Source organism: Chrysochloris asiatica, unplaced genomic scaffold (assembly GCF_000296735.1).
Source record: "Chrysochloris asiatica unplaced genomic scaffold, ChrAsi1.0 scaffold00337, whole genome shotgun sequence".
In the NCBI taxonomy this organism is placed as follows: Eukaryota; Metazoa; Chordata; class Mammalia; order Afrosoricida; family Chrysochloridae; genus Chrysochloris; species Chrysochloris asiatica.
Window position 1 is genome coordinate 2,076,373 of NW_006408855.1, and position 20,599 is coordinate 2,096,971.

The window sequence follows — 20,599 nt, forward strand, 5'->3', positions numbered from 1 at the left end:
TTGTTGAATGTGAAACTGATGATGTTCCCTGTAAACTTTCATTCAATCCACAATAAAAACCTTAAAAAGAAAGAAAGAAAGAAAGAATGAAAAGAAAAGAAAGAAATACTCAGTAAAAAAAAAAAAAATGAAGGCCATGAAACTTTCTTCAAAGTTGTTGAGAGGGTCAAATCGGATGTGGCGTGTAAAGCATTAAGCACTCAATAAATGTTAGCAATTTTTATTAGTAATACAATTTTTTAAAAATATAAGTATCTTTTTCCACCTCTGTAGAAGGAACACTACTGTGTCAACAGGTAACATACAACTTTTGTGGTTGTTAAGTGCCATCAAGTTGATTCTGACTCATAGTGACCCTGTAGAGGGTTTCTGAGGCTTGAAATCTTTGTGACAGAGGAAAGCCTCATCGTTCTCTTGTGGAGTGACCCATGGGCTAAAACTGCCAACCTAGGGGTTTGCAGACCAGTGGTTATGTATGACACTCACCGTTTACACACTGAGACATATCTGCATCAACTTTAAAAACAATAAAATACAGCCAGCTCTCTACTGTTGCTTCTTGATGTAAGAGCAGTTTGTAAAATCTCTGTGAGCTGTATGCTTAAAATATGCTCAGGATGTGGGGAAGGAGCTCCAAGATTCCAAACAGACTTGAAACTTAAATAAACTATATTTATATAGTCAAGACAAACTATATCAAGAAATATTAAACTTGAATTTTTTTTTTAGTTAAAAAATTTTTTAAATAAAAATAAACATTTAAAACTTTTTTTTTTTTAAATGCCGTCAGATCCTTGGCAACATTTACCAAATACCTTAAAAACATTCATACACTTTTAGCCTATAATTGCATTTCTGAAACTCTAGCCTAAGGAAATCAAAGGAAATATGGAGCAGTGTTCTTGCAGCAAGATATTCACCACAGCATTCTATTTATAATAGAAAAAACTAGAAACCACCTTGTTGTTAAGTGCTATCGAGTCAGCTGCTACTCAGCAATCCTATACACAACAGAAACACTGCTTGGTCCTGCGCCAACCTCACAACTATTATGTTTGAGCCCACCACTACTGTCACTGTGTCAATCAGGTCCTCTTTGTTGTTGGCCCTCCACTTTACCAAGCTTCAAGGACTGGTCCTTCCTTAAAACATGTCCAGAGAATGAGAGTTGAAGTCTCACTATCTTCACTTACAAGGAGCATTCTGGCTGTACTTCTTCCAAGACAGATTTGTTGGTTCTTCTAGTAGTCCATGATACTTTCAATATTCTTCATCAATTCTTCTACAGTCTTCCATATTCATTGTCCAACTTTCACATACATATGAGGTGATTGAAACACACAAAAACACACAATAAAGGAAATGAACTTGATGGGTCAACCACAGCCCTTCTGACTTTTCTGAGCCCCGAACTATAACTCATACTGAATGCATGGTAGACCACATGATACCACTCCTGGCCACAGCTCACTGGACCAAGGGTTACACCCAATTCAAGCTAGCTGAACTAATCAGAGTTTCCTTCTTCTAGAACTGTGGAACTGGGACAGAAGGATGTAAGTCTATTTTTGTGAGGCGCTTGAATTGAAAAGTGTTCCAAAACCAGAGCTGGCACAGCCCAGCTAAACCACATGCAAATACAGTAGTAAGAAGACATCAGTGAAAATAAAGCTCAAGAAAAAGAAAGAAGCTGCTGTAGGCCTTTTGGGTCCCTGCTCTTGGGTTCCATGAGCTCGTTCAACATCCTTCCGAGATAATTTCCCTTCAGCAAACCTAACTTAGGTAAAGTGCAAATGATGCCTGACTAAATCAGGAGTATATCAGGATATACTCAGGAGCGAGGTGTGCAGCAAAAGTCTGAGAGAAAATGTGAGGACTAGTGTGGAGTCCTGGTGGGGTAGGGATAGTATTGTGCTGATAAATGTTTAACATCTCACTTCCTATAGAATGTCAAGGAGCCTGATTTGTAGTGGTCACCACTTTTCATGGTGGAAATCCTCCCTCTGGAGCTGACTTCATGCTACCCGGGTAATATTACTAAACACAGAGGTGTGCACAATTGGCTCCAGCACCCCACTGGGTGGCAGGAGAGCAGTGAGCCAGATGGGATGCTGACAACCTCTGGCAAAGCAGGTGGCTAAGCCACGTTCACGAGCTTCCTGGTATTCAGACCATGTGTCCACCAGATCTGTGTCATTCCATATCTGAGCCTTTTCAACCCTCATCCCAGACCAGATATATATATATTTATGCAGCTTTATTTTGGTTTACAACAGTTAGTTCTCCAAAAACAAAACAAAACCAACCCGATTTATAGCATATGCCAATATCCGTGATGTAAATACTTCTACTATGGCTGACTGCAAGCTTCCAATGTCCTGGCTCAGAAAGTGGGGCTGCGAAGAGATGTGTACTCATGTGCTGGTATGAGTCAATTATAGCACATCATGAAAACAGTTTTAAAGCATGCTGTTTAAAGCAGAAGAATTTCGGACATCTGCCAATAATCCTACAAAATTCAAATCCCAAGAGGATTTAGTTGAAAGAGTAGAGTGTTCAGAAAGCAAAATAAAGCCCAAAGCAGGCTCTGGTCCATTAACTCACAGATATGATTAACAAGAGCCTCTGAAGAAACTAGGAGTGGAGGAGAGATAATGACTCTTTAGCAAAGTGCCTGGAAGATATTCCCCTCGCATAAGAATGTTTTAAGACATATAGCCACATTCTCCATGTCTAACAACCCAAAGAGCTTGGATTTTATAAGCCAGCACCACTTCTAAGAGAAAGGGTAGATCCCACCCACTTACCTCATTGGGAAGGACTATGGCTCCATCTCCATCTCGGAGGAGAGCATCCTTCCCCAGCTGGGGGAGCACAGTGGGCCTAGCCTCCTCAATGCTGCCTGATTTCACTGTCTTCTTGTTCAGGATCCTGGTGACGCCCTCTGGCTGATGGTAGCTGGCCGGAGAGAGGGGCTCAAGCTTCTTGGTGCTCTCCTCGCCTGCTGCAGAGGTGGGGCTTGGTGCTCGGCCACACACACTGCGGAAGAACTCTTGCACAATACCATACTTGGGAGGTTCGGGCTTGGCCCGGGCCTCGGACATGCCAAGTTTCCAGACAGACTCTGTGCTTCCCGAGTGCTCTACCACACTGAAGAGGCTAGACAGTCCATCATTAATGTTCCTCAAGACTGGACTATCCCGCGTGGTGGTGGAGCGAGCCCAGGCCGAGCCGTTCTGCTTGCCTTGGTGCAAGTTCCACAGGCTACGGTCCTTGGTGCTGTCCAGCTTGGACACTGACCGTCTCTGGAGCTTTGGCGAGCCATACTTGGGTGAGCAGCATGGTCGTTCGATGCGAGAATGGACCTTGTCCAGGGAAGAAGAGATCTGCTTACTGCGCACCGAGACAAGTGAGGAACTGCGGGGTGACCAGCTCTTGCCATGGAGGCTGCTGCGGGGTGGGTCCGTCTGAAGGCCTACACTAACTGTGCGGATGGTCTGCGTGCCCACACTGGCCAGGCCCACAGTTTGGCTGGACGTGCTCTTTACTTTCCTCCCCAGTGAGCCTGAGCGCATGGCTTGGCGCACGCAGTTGGTGATCTCCTTCATGTCGTCGCTCATGTTGCCTGACATTTCAAAGTCATGCAGGGCCGCTGGAAAGCCAGGCCCGGCCACTGAGGGGTTGTTACCTGAACTGCCATCCAGGCGCTGTCGGGAGAAGTTGCAAAGCCACCGACCATATGAGCTCTCAGCCAGCCCATCTGCCTCCGCTGACTCTTTGGGCTTGGCTGTGGTGAAGAGGAAGCCAGGCTCGATGATGATCTTGCCCTCCTTATCATGGACCACAGGGACACCCAGGCGCCGGGCAAGGGGAGGGCTATAGTAGACGCGGATGCCTGTCTTGTCAGGAGCCGTGTAGCTGCGTTGCATCTGTCTCCCTGCGGGGTTGTGGCAGGCCAGCGCACCCAGGTGGCTGCATTCCCGCTGTGAAAGCCCAGGCTTTTCCTTGATGTCCTTCACTGGGTCCACCGACTCGGGACTCACAAAAGCAAAGGCAGGGTTGTTGGATAGTTTCTTGCCCAGGGTGGCTTCACCAGCAAGGTATGGGGAACAGTCAAGCAAACTCTCAAATTCAGACATTGAGGAAACAGATTTGGTCCTGGGAGGAGCAAAAGAGGAAACTTAGCGTTAGTGGAAGACAACTCACACCGAGCGCATACTATGGTCCACCTTTCGGGACCATTTGCTTCAGGAGGGCAGGGACCAAGGCTGTCTTGCTCATTTCTTATAGAAGATGCTATTGGTGGCCAGCCTCATGTCCTCTCCGCACTCACAATACACACCCAAAACTGCAGAAGGTACACACCTGAGGGAACATACTTACCCACCATACAAAGAAACTGGAAATATCAGAGTTCATGCTTCTTGACCCAGTCCTCATCAAACAACACATGGTGATTTGGTGGATAAATACCCCTGACTCCTGGTTCCTTAAGTGGGATTACTCCGTTGGCTCCCAGAGTTCCTCAACGAGACTGAGCACCAGTTGCCCAAGATATCACCTGCTTGCTAACACTCCTTTATTCCCTGTCTCACTTCCCTCACTTCTAGGTGTTTCCTGGAATTCTCTCCCAAATCAAACATTTACACTGAAATTCTTGTGTCAGGGTTTGCTTTGGAGGAAGCCCAAACTAACATGCCATCAGATCCATGACATGGACTGCCTGGTTCCTGTGTTGTCGTCAGCTGACGGAAATGCCAAGCTGAAGGAAAAAAACAAACAAAAAGTTCCCCAAACCCACTGCCATCAGGTCAATCCCAACTCATAGTGACCCTATTCTGACAGCAGAATTATTCCATAGAGTTTCCAGCGCTGGAGCTCTTCATGGGAGCAGACAGCTTTGGAGTAGTTGGTGGGTTTGAACGACTGAACTCGTGATTAGCAGCCCAATGTGCAACCCACTTTGCCATCAGGACTCCTCACAGGAAGTGCTAGGCCCCTGTAAATGCCTCTCACATGTTGTACCACAGGGTCCTCAAGAGACTCCAGAAGGCAGCTCCTATTAACTCTACTTTTCAGGTAAGCAGAGAGGGGAATATTGGCCCAAAGCCACTAAGTTAGAAACATCAGAGCTGGAATTCTGACCCAGCGCTCTGGACTTCAGAGCTCACCCTCCAAACTCCTAACTCCAGGAGCTGTTGTGCGCTACAGCCCAGGTGTTTTTCTTCCCTCACTCCTTTCATGGGCTTCCCATTGGTGGAGACATGGTCCTTAAGCCTTGAGTGTCCCCCTTGGTCACGGCCCAGGGCTGGTTCCAAAGGATGCTGCTCACTAATACCAAGAATGGATGCCCATTTGACTCTTCCAGATCCAGAGACAGGAAGAAAAAAATCTTAAGAGGCCAGATGGAGACTCAGTTTCTCTCTCAGCTACAAGATGCTCTCAAACTCTAACCCACTGCCATTGTGTCTACTATGACTCATAGAGACCCTGTATAGGGTTTCTGAGATTGCCTCATCGTTTTCCCATGGAATAGCTGGTGGGTTTGAACTGCTAAGCTTGCAGTTAGCAGTCCAGTGCTTATCCTAAAGCACCACCAGGGCTCCTTTAAGGATATGCTAGGGCCCCTGTTTCCCATGCCCAGGATCAATCAAACAAATTGCAGGTTGGAATTCTGGTCACTCCTAGCTTCCCAGCTCCTGGGTGGCTTGGGTTCTACAGAAACCTGTTGCTCTCCCAGTTCTGCTGAGGTGCAGTGGTGGGCACATAGGGCTGTGGGAGGAGAGAGGAAAAAGTTGGGGAGGGATGCCAGCACCTCTTCAAGCCGGTTCCACCAATCTCAGCTTCAGAAACAGCCTCCTTGTCATGAATCTTCTCACTGTGCGTCTGTCAGGGAAGAGACAAGAAGGTCAGTTCTGCCTACAGAGCCCCAGAGGAAGAAGAGAGGTGTGCGAGCTGACCCAGGGCAAGTCGCTTCCCTTCACACCTCAGTCTCCCCATCTGTAGAAAAGGAGTGCTGACGACAATGATCTGGAAAACTTATTAGTCAGTTTTGGCTATACTGTGTCCAGTCCCCTCCCCTTGTTATTTGTTTGTTTTTGTCCCTGGCAGTGAAGCTGTGGGTATGTGTTCTAAGTTCAGCCACTTGGAACTCCAAGAAGGAGAGTCTGTTTATAACTTATTCTGAGAGTGGTGGCAGCAACAAAGCATCCAGAACCAGCGGCTCAGTTGCTGGGGACAGAAGTGACCTAGCAACTGCTCAGGAGCTTGTTTCACCTTGGTTCCAGAGGCACAACCCCCTGGAACTGTGCCCATTTCCTGAAACTGCATCGGCAGCCCCATCTCGACCTCAGTACAGCCCTCTCCTGTCTCAGCTCCCCAGAAACAGTTTTTGTTTCTTGCAAACAAGTCCTCTGATGGCAGTGCCGCTTCTTCAGTAGCAAGGAGCTGTGTGTTCAGTCTTGTAAGTCTGCGTGTTGCTGTATCGACCTCACTGAAGTCCATAACCAGGGCTGGGCCACAGCAGAAAACATGTTTCTCATTTTGAAAATGAGGCAACTGGGGCCTAGAAAAATAAAGTGGTTTCTCAAGACCACACAGCTGTTTGGAGGCCTGGATTTTCAGACAAGCACACACTGAAAGCAAGGGCGAAGGAACTAGTTGAGGCTACAAAGAGACACCCAGTCTCCTCCCAGGCATGGAGAGGACTCTCTATGGTTCCAAAACCATACGCAGGAACCGTGAAGTAAAGAACCCAGGGTTGAGGAGGAGCTCAAGGTACAAAGGTGTGACCTGTGGGGTGAAATCAGCATCTTCCTGTGCTATGCCCCATAAGCAGGAGATTTTTCGGTACAGACAGGAGCCGCTCACCTCTTCCCAGCTGTTGTCCTGCTTTTCCAGGTCTGAGTGTTTTAGGACCCAGGGGTCGGCAGCCTTCTGCAACTAGACAAGGGCAAAGAGGAAGGGTCAGAGTGTGTGTGTGCGTCTAGTGAAAAGAGTTCCACCCTGGGCAGGCTGCTCCCCAGCTCCTCTCTGCAGCCTGTGAGAGGACCCAGATCATAGATCAGGAGCCATCTGCTCAAGTGGACAACAGTTTCCAGCGACCCACAAGGTGGGGACATAGTTGGAGACTGATAGTGAAGCAAGCACTACTCACTGCCAGGCCCACTGCCATCGAGTGGATTTCAATTCATAGCAAGCCTATAGGACAGGGTGGAACTGCTCCCTTGGGTTTCCAAGGCTGTAAAGCTTTATGGGAGCAGACAGCCTCATCTTTCTTCCATGTGGGTTCCAACAGTCAGCCTTCCAGTTAGCAGTCCAAACACTTAGTGCACTGTGCCCTAGGGCTCCTTCAAACAGGCATGGTAATAGATGCCATCATGTCTACAGTAGAAACAGTTGTTATATATTAATTAATGCCACCATTCATGGAACAGTTCTATCAGTGAAGTGGCATCCACGTCACATCTGCATGGCAGATACAGGACCCACACAGTCCTGTATTCGATCAGCATACCATTCTCTTTCTGGCTGAGCCTTGAGCTGGTCCCTGAGCCTCCCCTCCAGGTGGTGTGTGATGGAGCCTATTGCTATTCACACATTAGTTAATTTCATCTTCACAGAACCTTCAACAAGGTAGGTGTTACTGTTATAAGTGCCTTTTCTCTGATGACAGAAGTGGGGCAGCTAAGTGAGCTGCAAAGATCGTGTCGGTAGTAGAGCAGAGCCTATGTTTGGTGGCCTGGTCCCATCGATTGCTCGGGAGGATCACGTTGGGCAAATGGTGTCAAGTCTAGTGTGGGTGTAATGGTCTAATGATGATCTTTCCTTTTTCCCCTCTTTTGGCTAGAAGATTCCAATTGTCCGTTAGGGAACCACACTCTTGGTTCCTGGATTTTGGTGGACTACATTGCCAACACACAAGACTCAGTCCGGGCCAATCAGTTTTCTGGAAAAGAGAAACTCTCTCTACTGCATTTACTAACCTATAAGGATATAAATAAGAAATTAGCAGTGGCTATCTTTGAGAAGGAGTCCTGGTGTGGCACTGTAGGTTAATGCGCCAGACTGCAAAGCCGTTTGAACTGCAAGGTTGGCAGTTCAAGCTCACCAGCTGCTCCTTAGAAACCCTATACAGGATCGGTATGGGTCAGAACCGACTCGAGGGCACTTAACAACAACATCTTTGAGAAGGACTCTTGGTGTGGCACTGTAGGATCAGCAATGGACTGCGAACCACAATGTCAGCAGTTCAAATCCACCTTGGAAACCCTATACTGGGTTGCTATGAGTCACAACCGACTTGACAGCACTTAACAACAACCACCTTTGAGAATGTCTTGCTTACAAGGAAATATAGCAAAGAGGAAAAAACACACCTAAAGAGAGAAAAAGATTTATTCCCTATTGTAAACTCTGGACACCAGGATCAAGCTACACCTGACGGAACTTCTATCCTTGTACCCCATTGCTTTAGCACCTGGATCTAGCTATAGTTGGAGGAGATCTTGTCCCGGGACCTCACTGTCTGGACACCTGGATCCAGCTATACCTGAGGGAGACATTACCCACGGACTTTTCTTATAGTGACTTCCCCTGTGGCTTCTGTCAGCTTGGGCTCGCGCAGGCCTCACCTGGCTCAGGCGGTTCTGCAGCTCCTTCACCTGCTGCTCCAGCTGCTGCTTCTCACCCTGTAGCCGCTCCACCAGCTGAAGCTTCTCCTGGCTCCAGTTGCGCTCGCTGATCTGCAGCTGCCGTGTCAGCTCCATGACGGCACTGTAGGACTCAGCCAGGAGGTGTTGCTGCTCCTCACGCTCCCTCTGCAGGGCTGCCTTCCAGTCTGGCCCTGACCTCTCCCCGGCCCCCTTCCCTGCTTTCAGCTCCATCTGTAGAAGAAGAGCAAACTGGCTGACTAATACCAGGAAGACCCTCCTCTCTGCTTTCCTCTTTCCCTCATAAATCAGTGTACCCCATAATCTTGGGCTATGACCTGAGATGTTAATCCAAGGGGCCAGTCTGGTTCCCAGGGGTGAGGGGCACCTGGAATGGCTGTTTTAAGGGGTCAGCAGAAGCAGTGGGCACTGGGAGATGTACACATGGACAGGAGCCATAAGATCAGAGAGACAGTAATTTAGTCCCTATAGCAAACTCTGAGCACCTGGATCAAGCTATACCTGAAGGAGATTCTATCCCTACACCTCATCGCTTGTGAATTGTGTTTAGAGAGAGATAACTGTAGCTCCTAAAAGCCAGACTCTGTGAGAATTGGAAGACAAAAATCATGGTCATGGGGAGCACGAGGGATAGGAGTTTGGAGAGTGAGGGTCACTTAGTGCCCTTGGAAAAGAAACTAAACAGGTCTATAAGCCTGCTTTGTCTCTTACCCAGCAGAGATAATCAGATACCCACTTCCCGTAGACCAGTGAAGCCTTGGGAGACAGCCTGCAGCAGGGGTAGGCTAGAGGAAGCTGGGGCCCAGTCTTGCAGAATTGGGGGCCAGAGTACTGTGTCTGAATAGGAAGACACCCACTCTTGTCATTTTTCAGACCACAGAGGGGCAGCAATCTGTTCCTGGCACACAGTAGAGACCAAAGTCCCAATGCTCAGTTGTTGGGCAGGAGGAAACAGAGCCAGGTAGCAGGGAAGAAAAAGTTATCCTGATGAGGAGAGACAGGAGTGAACAAGGCCAGCAGACAACAGGAGTCCGGCTATGTGAGTGAAGGATATTACCAGGCATATGTAAGGCGTTTAAGCACCTGCCCCACTGTGAGCCTCAGGTAGGGCAGAAGTACCCCCACACCCCTGTGCTAGTCCCCTCCTTGTTTCCCTGGCCCAGTGACTGTTTCTGGCACCCTTGCCTCTCTGGGTCACAAATCCCTTGTCCTCTCTGGGTCACAAGATGAAGTAAGGGGCATTCTACATCTCCTGGACTTAGGAATTTTGGTACGGTCCTGCTTGATAAGCTCTGGATTGCTAACCACATGATTGGTGATTCAAACCCACTAGCTGTTCCTTGGAAACCCTATACAGGGTAGCTATGAGTTGGAACCAGCTCCACAGCACAGTTGGGGGTATGGCTGAGTTGGGGGCAAGCTCACCTGGGCATTGTGGCCCTTGAGCTCAGCCCGCTCTGTCTCCCACGTGGCCTTGGCCTTGGCAAACTGCTGCTGAAGTTCAGTCAGACCCCGGCGCTCATCCCGGAGCAACCAGCACAGCTCCTTCAGTGTCACCTTCATATCAGCCAGTGTCTTGACGTACTCATTGGGCTGTAGACATGGGCAAGACATGGGTCAGGAGCTTTCAAAGGGGCAGGGACAGGAGCCTGGGTCTCACAGCACTTTCCTAGGAGTCTAGCAAGGGACCAACTAGGCCTTGGGAAAGGCCCAAGATTTCTCTGGGTCATCTCACCCAGAGACATGAGCATGGCATAGCCCTGGTCACCTCCTATGCCAGCATGTGTTTCAGTCTCACATCAACAAAAATATCTGTAGTTATAGTAACCATCACTGAGCCTAACTCTGAGAAAAGCCTTGGATTGTTCTCCCGACCAGGGTCTGTCTCTCTGACTCACTGCAGACCAGATGGGGAGCCTGAACCAGGAAGCTCCCCAACTGTGTCTGACAGAGTCCCAAATCTTCTTTTCCTAACCTTGCCTCCCACCCATACCTGCTGCTCACTGTCTGCCCTGGGAGCCTGACCCCACTGTCCCTCTGCTCCATGGCTTGATTTGAGAATTCCTGAAACCCAAACCATAAGACCCTTCTCCATATTGCCCAGCCGAGTGTCTGTCCCAAACCCTTCTGGTATATCACAAGCCCTCACCAACCCCAGAATACCTTGTGACACCTCTTTACATACAGTTCTCTTAGCCCAGAATGGCCTTCCCTGTTCTCTATCAAGAAAGCTCTTATTCACAAGGAGGAATACAGTGGTTAAAGTAAATAGAGGTAAATGCTGATAACTGTTGGTGTGTGGAGGGGATTGTAACCATGTAATGAAACGAAGTATATGATTTGTTGAATATAAAACTGATGATCTGCTCTGCAAACCTTCAGTCAATTCACAATTAAAAAAATAAAAGAAGAAAGCTCTTATTTATCCTTCAAAACCCACTTCCTATGATGCCTTCTGTGACACTGTCTTCTAAACAGAATGAATTGCCCTCTCACCTGGGATTTCATCTGGTTGGGCCTCTGTCACTGTCCTGGGATGACTTACATACCCCCACTGAACATCTGAGGACCAGACATAACCTTCTGCTGCTCCAGCCTCACAATAGGTCAGAGAAGGCAGCAGGATGTAGTCACTAATAAATGGACAGGATGGAACAGGGAATGGGCTGAGAACACACCGTGTTCTGGGTCCAGCTGTCCCCCGTGCAGGTCTTGTTATCAGAATGTTGGGCATTTAACTCCTCTTCCTCCATCAACAGGTAGAGCTCCTTCATGCTATTCACCTATTAAAACAAACAATACACTCAGAACAAGGTTGGAGGATGTAATGTCTTCCGTCCCAACCCTTAGGGCGAGGGGCCTCTGGCTAGGGACCCAGATAGAAAGGGGGCTGCCAGCATAGTCAGGGAGGAAGGAAGAATGGGGGTTTTATGGTTCAGGATCGACCAAGGATACCCCAACTTGGCAAGGATTTCCCAAATCTTAACTTGATCATTTCACTCTTAGTACCAACTAGGCCAAGGAGCACAGCTGGACAGATAGGGCCCCCTAGCATCCTACATCATCTCCTCTGCCCAAGGATCAGGAGCCATCCCTGAGCATTGAGAAATAACCACACTGACAGGCTGGTCAAGGTAAGCTCTGTGGTTGGAATAAAAGGGCCACAGGTGCTCCTTACAATGGCAAGGGCAACAAAGGTTTGGGTGGGCACAGGGACTCCAATGGGGAGAGAGGATTTGTTGTTGAATGACTCTGGGCAGTGCCCAAGGATAGCCAAGGAGACCAGGTTATCAGCTTAGGGTGAGAACAAAGTGTACAAAAGCCACCTGCTGAGAGGGGTGTTCATTCATTATTCAATCATTCATTCACCAAATATTTATTAAAAACCTACCATATGCCAGGCCCTGTGTTAGGAGCTGGGGATACACCGGTGAGCAAGACAGACAAAAATCCAGGCCCTCTTCAGCCTTACATTCCAGTAGCAGGGAGACAAACAAATAAATACATGAAATGTATGACATGTCATCTAAATATAATGAATGTCATTTAGTGACTGGTGTTATGCAGAACAGAGCAGAGAAAGGAGCTAGGGTACACTGAGTGCAGATGGTCCAGAAAGGCCTTATGGAGTAGGGGATATTTGGGCAAAGTCTGAAGGAGGTAAGCAAATGAATCAGCATGTGCAGATCTAGAGGAAGAGAATTCCAGGAAAAGGACACAGCAAATGCAAAAGCCCAGTGGAGGGAGCATGCAGTTTGAGGAACCAGGTAGGAAGTGAGAGAGGTCTAGGGAACAAAGACAGGTGGACTAGGATTTCAGCTTTTACTTGGAGTGAAATGGGAGCCAGGGGAGGGCTAACAGTGAAGTGATCAAACTTTACTTGTATAAGATCACTCTAGCTGCTGTGTTGAGATATATTATAGGGCAGCAATAGAGCACCAATCACAAAACTCCATTTGCATGGCTCCCTCTGGACTGTTACAAGCAGTACTTGAGGTGAGGGCAGAAGCAGAGGGACCACTTAAGCGGCTAGGACAACAATGCAGGCAAGAGGTAATAGTGATTTGTATCATGGGGCAGTGGGAGAATTAGAGCTCGATTAGATTCCACATATATAGATTCTGGAAGCAGAGCTGTCCGGACTTGCTGACAAATGGTAGTGAAGTAAGAGGAGAAAAAGAGGAAAGAAGAGTTGAGAATGCCTCTAAGGTTTTTGGCCTGAACAAGAAGTCATTGTCATTAACTGTAGGTCATACTGCATGGGACAAATCTGCTGCTAAAGTGGACAAGAAGTCATTGTCATTAACCATAGGCCATACTGCATGGACAAATCTTCTGCTAAATTTAACACTTGGAAGTGTTAAAAAGCAAAGATGTTACTTTGAAGATGAAGCTGTGCCTGAACCAAGCCATGGTATTTTTCAATCGCCTCATATGCATGCTAAAGCTGGACAATGAACAAGGAAGACCAAAGAAGAATTGATGTCTTTGAATTATGGTGTTGGTGAAGAACAGTAACTATACCACAGACTGCTAGAAGAACAAACAAATCTGTTCGAAGCCAGAATGCTCCTTAGAAGCCAGGACAGTAAGACTTCATCTCCCATAGTTTGGACACATCATCAGGAGGGACCATTCTCTAGAATGGTAAAGTAGAGATTCAGTGAAAAAGACGAAGACCCTCAATGAGATGGATTGACACAGTGGCAGTAACAATGGGCTCAAACATAACTACAATTGTGAGGACAGCACAAGACTGGACAGTGTTTCATTCTGTTGTACCAAGGGTTGCTATAATAAAATAGCAATCTGAAATTTGGTTTTGGACATATTAAGTTTGAGAAGCCTATTATATACCCAAGTGGCCCCATCAAGCAGAGGGCTGATTACACAAAACTGAGCTTTATGGAAAATGCCTGGGCTGGAGGCATGCATTTGAAACTTAAAGTCCAAGAAGACCAGTTGAAGCCATGAGCCTGGATGAGTTCCTCAAGGGAGTAAATATAGGTAGAGAGGTAGATATAAGTACAGAGGGCATGACTCTGATCCCAAGGGCCGAGGGCTAGATTCTGATGCTAACAGGTCAGGACAGGGAGAAAATGAGGAAGGAACGGTCACAGGAAAGGATAACCAGTGCAATGGAAGGAAACAAGAGAGCATGGTGTCCTAGAAACCAAATGAAGAAGGGTGTCAAGTTCAGAGAATTCACTGAGGATGGGAAGTTAGTAAGTGAGATGGGATGGGGGGTGGGACTCAGGATCTGTATGAATAAACAACCCAATTTTGTCACTGGTCAAAAGTTTCTAAACAGTTTTTAATGATCAATATATGGGTGCACAGTTTCTTTTCTGAAATCCTTGGGGGTCAAGCATATTTGGGAATTTAAAATTTTCAGGATTCAGAAAGACAATATGGTGTTTTGATGATTAATGTTGTATGTCGATATGGCAAGGTCATAATTCTCAAGGTTTGGCAGATATTGTGCATTCATCCTTCACCTTCTGATCTGATAGGAGCAATCAATCAGTTGGAAGGGGAATTTATTTAGGGGTGTGGGCTGCATCCAATATACATACATATATATATATGTTCTAACAAAGCTTGTGTTCTCTCTTGATCCTGCACTTACCTTGTAGTCTCACCTCTGGTTCTTGAAGAAGGCTTCAATCAGCTGCCTGACCTACAAATTATGGATTCACCAGCATCCACCACCCTATTAGCCAGCAGTATGCCATCCAATCTGCAGATTTTGGGTTCATCAGTACCAAATCAGGGAATAGGTTCAGTTTGCTGCCTGACCCAGAGATTTGGGACTTTCCAGCCCCCATAATTGTGTGATCCATATTCTTAAAGTAAATCTCTCTCTAGGTAATTATATATGTTGTTGTTGATTCTGACTCATAGTGACCCTGTATAGGGTTTTCACAGAGTGGCTGGTGAGTTTGAGCCACTGACCTTGTGGTTCAAAGCGATCTTGAACCCAGTGCTTATCTTCTAGCGTCACACCAGGGCTCCCATGAAGTAGTTTTAAAAAGTTCATGGGAAAATTCCATTATTTCTTTTTTTTTTAGGCTAAAATCTTTTTTTTTTTTTTTTTTTTAATGTTTTATTGTGAATTATGTGATAAGTTTACATGGGAGAACATTAGCTTTACATTTATCCTATCTTATATCGTTTCATTGCCATGGTTACAAATCCCCTCCATACATCATCAATCAACCAAAGGGTATACCCTGCAAGCCTGCCCCCGGACATCAGCACACAGCCCCTCTCCCTCTCTGGGTCTAGAGTCCCCAGCCACTCCATCTCTCCACATCATCTTCTCTGCCTCCATCTCTGGTATCACTGCTTCTCTGGGTAGGGTCTCACACTGTGCTCTTCTCCCTTGATGGTCCCAGGGACCTCCGCTTCTAGACTGCAAAGTCAATCACTCCCCTCCTTTTGCTACAAAATGTCCACCTTTACATTTCCAACAATCGCAGTCAGTCCTGATAACAATTATTCACCATTGTACCACAAGGGACCTATTGCCATCTCCTTTCATTAGCTCCGCCCAGACAGACTGGATACTACTCAGTGAAGAATCTACCTTCCGCTGTACCCTCTGGATCTAGGTTCCCTCTTGAAAGTTTGTTAAGCTAGTCGCTTCTTGCCTTTGTAGCCCCAATTTTGGGTAGCCAATGTCCAAGTTGCCCATCCCTGTCTACTCTGTGTATGGAGGTGGTGGGAATGATCCTCACTGTAAAGATCAGTTCCCTATTTTGAGCTACTGCATCCATAGGTGTAGGTCTACTTCATCAAACTGTTATTAAATTATTCTTCTTTTCCTCTTCTTTCTTCTTCTAGTTCAGCTCGGATCATCCAGTCATTGAAGCCAGGTCAAGTGGGGATTATCTAACAAATGTGGGTATTCTTGTGCATATGCTCTCTCTTCTTATCAGCTGGATGCTTCACTCTCCACTCTAGTCCTCTGTGGCTATGTCACTGACTCTGGGCCCAAGAGTCCCCAGGCCTTGCCACACTGCTGGCCGACCAGGTCTCCACCCAGATTCACAAGTCTATTGAACGTTGTAGGGCTTAGCTCGCAGCTTCATTGCTGTTTTTCCCTCATTTCCCCTTATTGGTGATGAACGTGGTCACCAATCAGAGCGTGTATTCCCATTGAATCTTAGTCTTGGAAGGGGGTTCTATTATCTCTTAATTCTATTTCTACATAACTACTTAAAGCTCCCTTGTATACACTGTATATACTTCACTGGTTTTACTCCTCTAAAGAGCCCAGCCTAAAACTGGTGGCTCCATACAATAAGCACTGGACTACGAACCACACGGTCCATATATTGAGCCCATCAGCAGCTCCATGGGGGAAAGATGAGGCTTTCTTTGAAGACTTGGAAAAACCTAGACAGGGTTGCTATGAGTCGGACCTGACTCAGCAGCACGTACGAACACCACCACACTATATATAGATTGTACAATATCCCTACCAGCAGCTAGAGTAACACCCCATGCTCATGCATATTAGCATTTCCCCTACAAATTTAGGAATATGAACATGAAGAGGACAGATAAAGGTTTTACCACCAAATTAATGTCAGGTCAAAATTTGGCTACTGAAAAACACAAAACTCTATCAGCTTTCAAAACTTCTGGATTTTAGGACTGAGTATTAGAAATCACAGATCTACATCTGTAGAGAAATGAGGATAATCACTATATCCCTCTTATGGGGTATTTATGGAGTCACGATATGGTACTGTAGGATAAACACTGGACCACAAGGTCAGTTTAAATGGCAAGGTCGGCGGTTCAAACTCACCATCAGCTCTTCGGAAACCCTATACAGGATTGCCATGAGTCGGAACCAACTTGACAGCACTTAATAACATTAACAAAATGGGATATTTATATAAGTGAAATGCAATAATTCACTTAAAATACTTAGCACAATGCCTGGAACATGATACACACTCAATATGTGAGAGTTATCATTCTCATATATGTATTTGTTGTTAACTGCCATCAAGTTGATTCCGACCCATAGTGACCCTGTATAGAGTTTCTAAGGAGCAGCTGGTGAGCTTGAACCACAGACCTTGCAGTTCAAACGACTTTGCAGTCTAGTGCATTAACACACAGCGCCACACCAGGACTCACTCTCTCTCTCTCCCTCTGTCTCTCTCTCCATATGTATATATATACTCTGGTGGTAGTGTTGTGGCTTCAAATCGGGCTGCCAACCCTCAGAAAACCTGTGCAGGGTCGCTATAAGTCAGAACAGACTCCACAGCACATAAGTACCAACACCACCATATAGATAGATAGATAGATAGATAGATAGATAGATAGATAGATAGATAGAGATAGATACATACATATACACACACACATATACATATGAAAGGACTTCAAAAAATTTCATGGAATAATTCCATTATGTTTTCATTTAATTTGTCCACATGTGGTTATATTTACATCTTATTAATTATGTCTATTTGGATAAATATTTGATTGCTACTAGTTATAGGCATATGTACTATTTCATTTTCTATGCTTACACTCATCTGTCTCCTACAGTACGTGTGTCTGTATGTGCAAATGCACACTTCCCTATACATGGCTCTATAAAGAAAATTGCTGTTAATCCAGTACATGGAAATTTCTAGAGAGATTTTCAGCAAATGTGACTTATAGGCTATGGGGCCTGTGGAGGATCTACAGAAGTGTCTTCCTGAGCAGCCAAAAGTAGGCTACAGCCAGAGGTCAATGGGACTTCCGACCAGGAGAGGAGGGCCTATATTTTCAAATGCCATGGGGAAGAAAGTAAACCAAGGAAGTCACAGAGGCTGATGCTCAGAGAAGTGCCCCTGCTGGGCTCCCAAGTGGCTTCTCACAATGACATCTCAGTGTCAAGGTGCTCTGGGCAGCAGAGAATGGATCCATTTAATGATAGTCCGTATCTTCCAAATGGCTCTGTGAAAGGGACTCTGAGACCCCTGGCAGGAGGTAGACACATACTTGCTACAGACTCAGTCTAACCATCATCCCAACTCTCGCGGGTGCTGACGGGGGTACCTGGGAGCTTGAGATGTGCTCCTGGCCCATGCTGGCCCTGGAAACAGGCCTGGAGTGGTCAGGTCAACAGAGGATGGTTAGAAGAACTTGTACCCAAAAGGTCCAGGCCAAGGTGAGCAGTGCCAACTGTTGTGGGTTTGACTGAAATATGACATCATTCTCAGAGAGTAGCTGAGGAGAGGCAGGAGCTTTAAGCAGCAAAATCTCCTATACACACTGTGGGATGAATGGACCATGTGAGTCTTTCCCAAGTATTACACGTTCCAAAAACACCCCTCTTCACAGTGTCTGTCACTTCCAAATACTACCTTTACCATCATTAAGGTTTTTACGTCAGTCCGTGTTATGGATTGAATTGTGTGCCCCATAAAGAAATGTTGAAGTCCTAACCCCTGGTATCTGTGAACATCAGGCGTTAACTGGAGTAAGGTGGGTTCCAATCCAATTTCAGTGACTTCTCATAAAAGAAGAAAAGAGACAGAGGGACAGAGGAAAGACAGCCAAGCATACATGCCAAGGAGCACCTGGGACTACCAGAAGCTGAGAGAGATAAAAGGACCTTCTTTCAGAGCTTCAAAGAGAACAAAGTTCTGATACAGATTTTTACTTCTGTCTACGTAAACACATGTATTCTGTTTTGTCCATTTGTGGTACTTTGTTACTGCAGCCTTTGAAACTAATACAGCCTAGTGTCCCCAGCTAAGTAAATATACTTTAAGAGGGAAATTGAGCCAGTATCCTTTGCCATAAATCAAAGGTAACATTAAAAATAAACAATTACTCTAAAGCAAAGATGAGAAGGTTAAGGGGACAGGGAAACGAGAGTACTGGAAATGGAATGACCAGCATACAATTAGAGAGTGTTGACATGCTGTGAAAAAAATGGAACTAATGTTGCTGAACAATTTGTGTAGAAATTGCCAACTGAGAACTTAATCTACTCTGTAAACTTTCACCAAAGCAGAGTAAAATATTATTTAAAAGTAAATAATAAAAGAGGTATATTTGTACAATGGAATCATCTATCACTACATGCAAAATAGCGATACATTTAAATTTTGTTTTGTGTTAAGCAAAAGAAGCCAGACACAAAAGACTTCACACTGTATGTTGTTGTTAAATGCCACTAAGTCAGTTCCAATTCATAGCAACCCTGTATAGGGTTTCTTAGACATGTTGGTGGGTTTGAACTGTCAACCTTGCGGTTACCAGTCCAATGCTTATCCTACAGTGCCACTTCACATATATGAAGTTCTAGAACAAGCAGAGCTAATCTATGGTGTAGAGTCCTGGTGTGGTGTTGTAGGATAAGCAGTGAACTGCTCACCAAAGGGCCAGAGGTTCAAACCCACTTGCTGTTCTCAGAAACCCTTTAGAGGCTTGCTATAGTCAGAACTGACTCACGTCAGAATGGTAGTTACTGCTAGAATGGGTGTTTAGTAGATAGGGATACAAGAGCCTCTGGGGCCCTAGAAATGTAAGCTACTACGATCTTGGTGGGGTTATATGGTGTATATAACAACAACAACAACATGGAAACACATCAGGGAGCTCTTGGTAGCGTAGTGGTTACGAGTCAGGCTGCTAGCCACAAGGTCAGCAGTTCGAAACTACCAGTTGTTCCATGGAAGAAAGATGAGGGTTTCTGCTCCAGTAAAGATTTACAGTCTTGGAAATCCTTTCCAGGGTCACTATGGGTCAGAAACGACTCCACTGCACACAACTACCAGTACGACCATAGAAATTCACCAAGCTGCACACTTACTATGGAGGTGTGGTGGCTCCATGTGGTAAGTGCTGGCCTGCAAACCACAAGGACTGCGTTTTGAGCCCACCAGCTACTCCACAGGAGAAAGATGAAGTTTTCTGCTCCTGCAAAGATTTAAAGTCTCAGAAACCCTATGTAAGGTTACTCAAAGGCACTTAACAACAATAACAACACGTATGTTTGCACTTGATGTAAATTATGCCTTAAAAGAGTGAAATAAACATAAACATATATTTTATCTGTATATAGCACAATAACAACAAAGCTAGGTTATTAAATTCTTCTAGTTAATATTGTCTGCTAAGGCTCTGAGATCTGTTAAAAAGAGAAACTAGCAAGTATTAGGTGTTAAAAACCTACCAGCTCCCAGAGACTTGCTCCTGTTGAATCAGGGACCAAGTCTGTCTTCTTCACCATGGTATCCTTGGCACCTGCCACAATGACCAGCCAAGATCTGGTTCCCAACAGAGAGTGGTGAATGAGTGAACGAATGTGGGGATGGAAACCTGCAAGCTGATGGCTCATATGTAACCTTAGGTCTGTGGCAACACCACGGGGGTGGTCCTCTCATCCTACAGGCCCATCATACCTCCAGGAAGTCATCTCCTTCGCTGGCCAAGACCTTGCCCTGCCGCCAGCGCTTGAGGAACCACCTGAGCTTCATGAAAAGCAGCAGAAAGTTGTGCTTGAACTGCTGGGACTCCTGCACCATCATGTTCTTCTCCTGGCTCCAGAATTTCTGCTCCAACCTCCGCTGAAGGCTCAGACTCTGCAGCTCAAACTCCCGCCTCAGGAGTGCCCTCTGCTGGTCCTCCTTCAGCTGCAAGGGGGATAAGAGGGTGATCAACCCCAACTGTTCATGGGCACTTTTATGTCGTTGTGCGGCGTCTAGTGGGTTATATAGCACTACCCCATCCCATTCCAGGCCTCAAAAAGGGCAGACAGGGAAATCTAGATAGCACCTGGGTGATTACTGCTAGAGGTACCACCACAGCACATTCTCTTAAGATAAGCATTGCCCTCTGTGTCTCAAAAAAACAACAACCCGTTTCCATGGAATTGATTCCAACCCTATGTGCTACAC

The 20,599-nt window shown here is 46.1% G+C and overlaps 1 protein-coding gene across 1 annotated transcript in view; it reads right to left on the reverse strand.

Annotated features, from left to right (window-relative positions):
• Positions 1-20,599, reverse strand: part of SOGA1 (suppressor of glucose, autophagy associated 1) — a 118,145-nt gene that overhangs the window by 2,839 nt on the left and 94,707 nt on the right. Inside the window, exons 8-14 of the mRNA XM_006875728.1 lie at positions 20,105-20,335; positions 11,351-11,455; positions 10,098-10,265; positions 8,634-8,885; positions 6,871-6,942; positions 5,816-5,886; positions 2,808-4,158 (exon numbers count right to left, since the gene is read on the reverse strand). Of these exons, the coding sequence (XP_006875790.1) occupies positions 2,808-4,158; positions 5,816-5,886; positions 6,871-6,942; positions 8,634-8,885; positions 10,098-10,265; positions 11,351-11,455; positions 20,105-20,335 (2,250 nt within the window). The remainder of the gene's footprint in view (positions 1-2,807; positions 4,159-5,815; positions 5,887-6,870; positions 6,943-8,633; positions 8,886-10,097; positions 10,266-11,350; positions 11,456-20,104; positions 20,336-20,599) is intronic.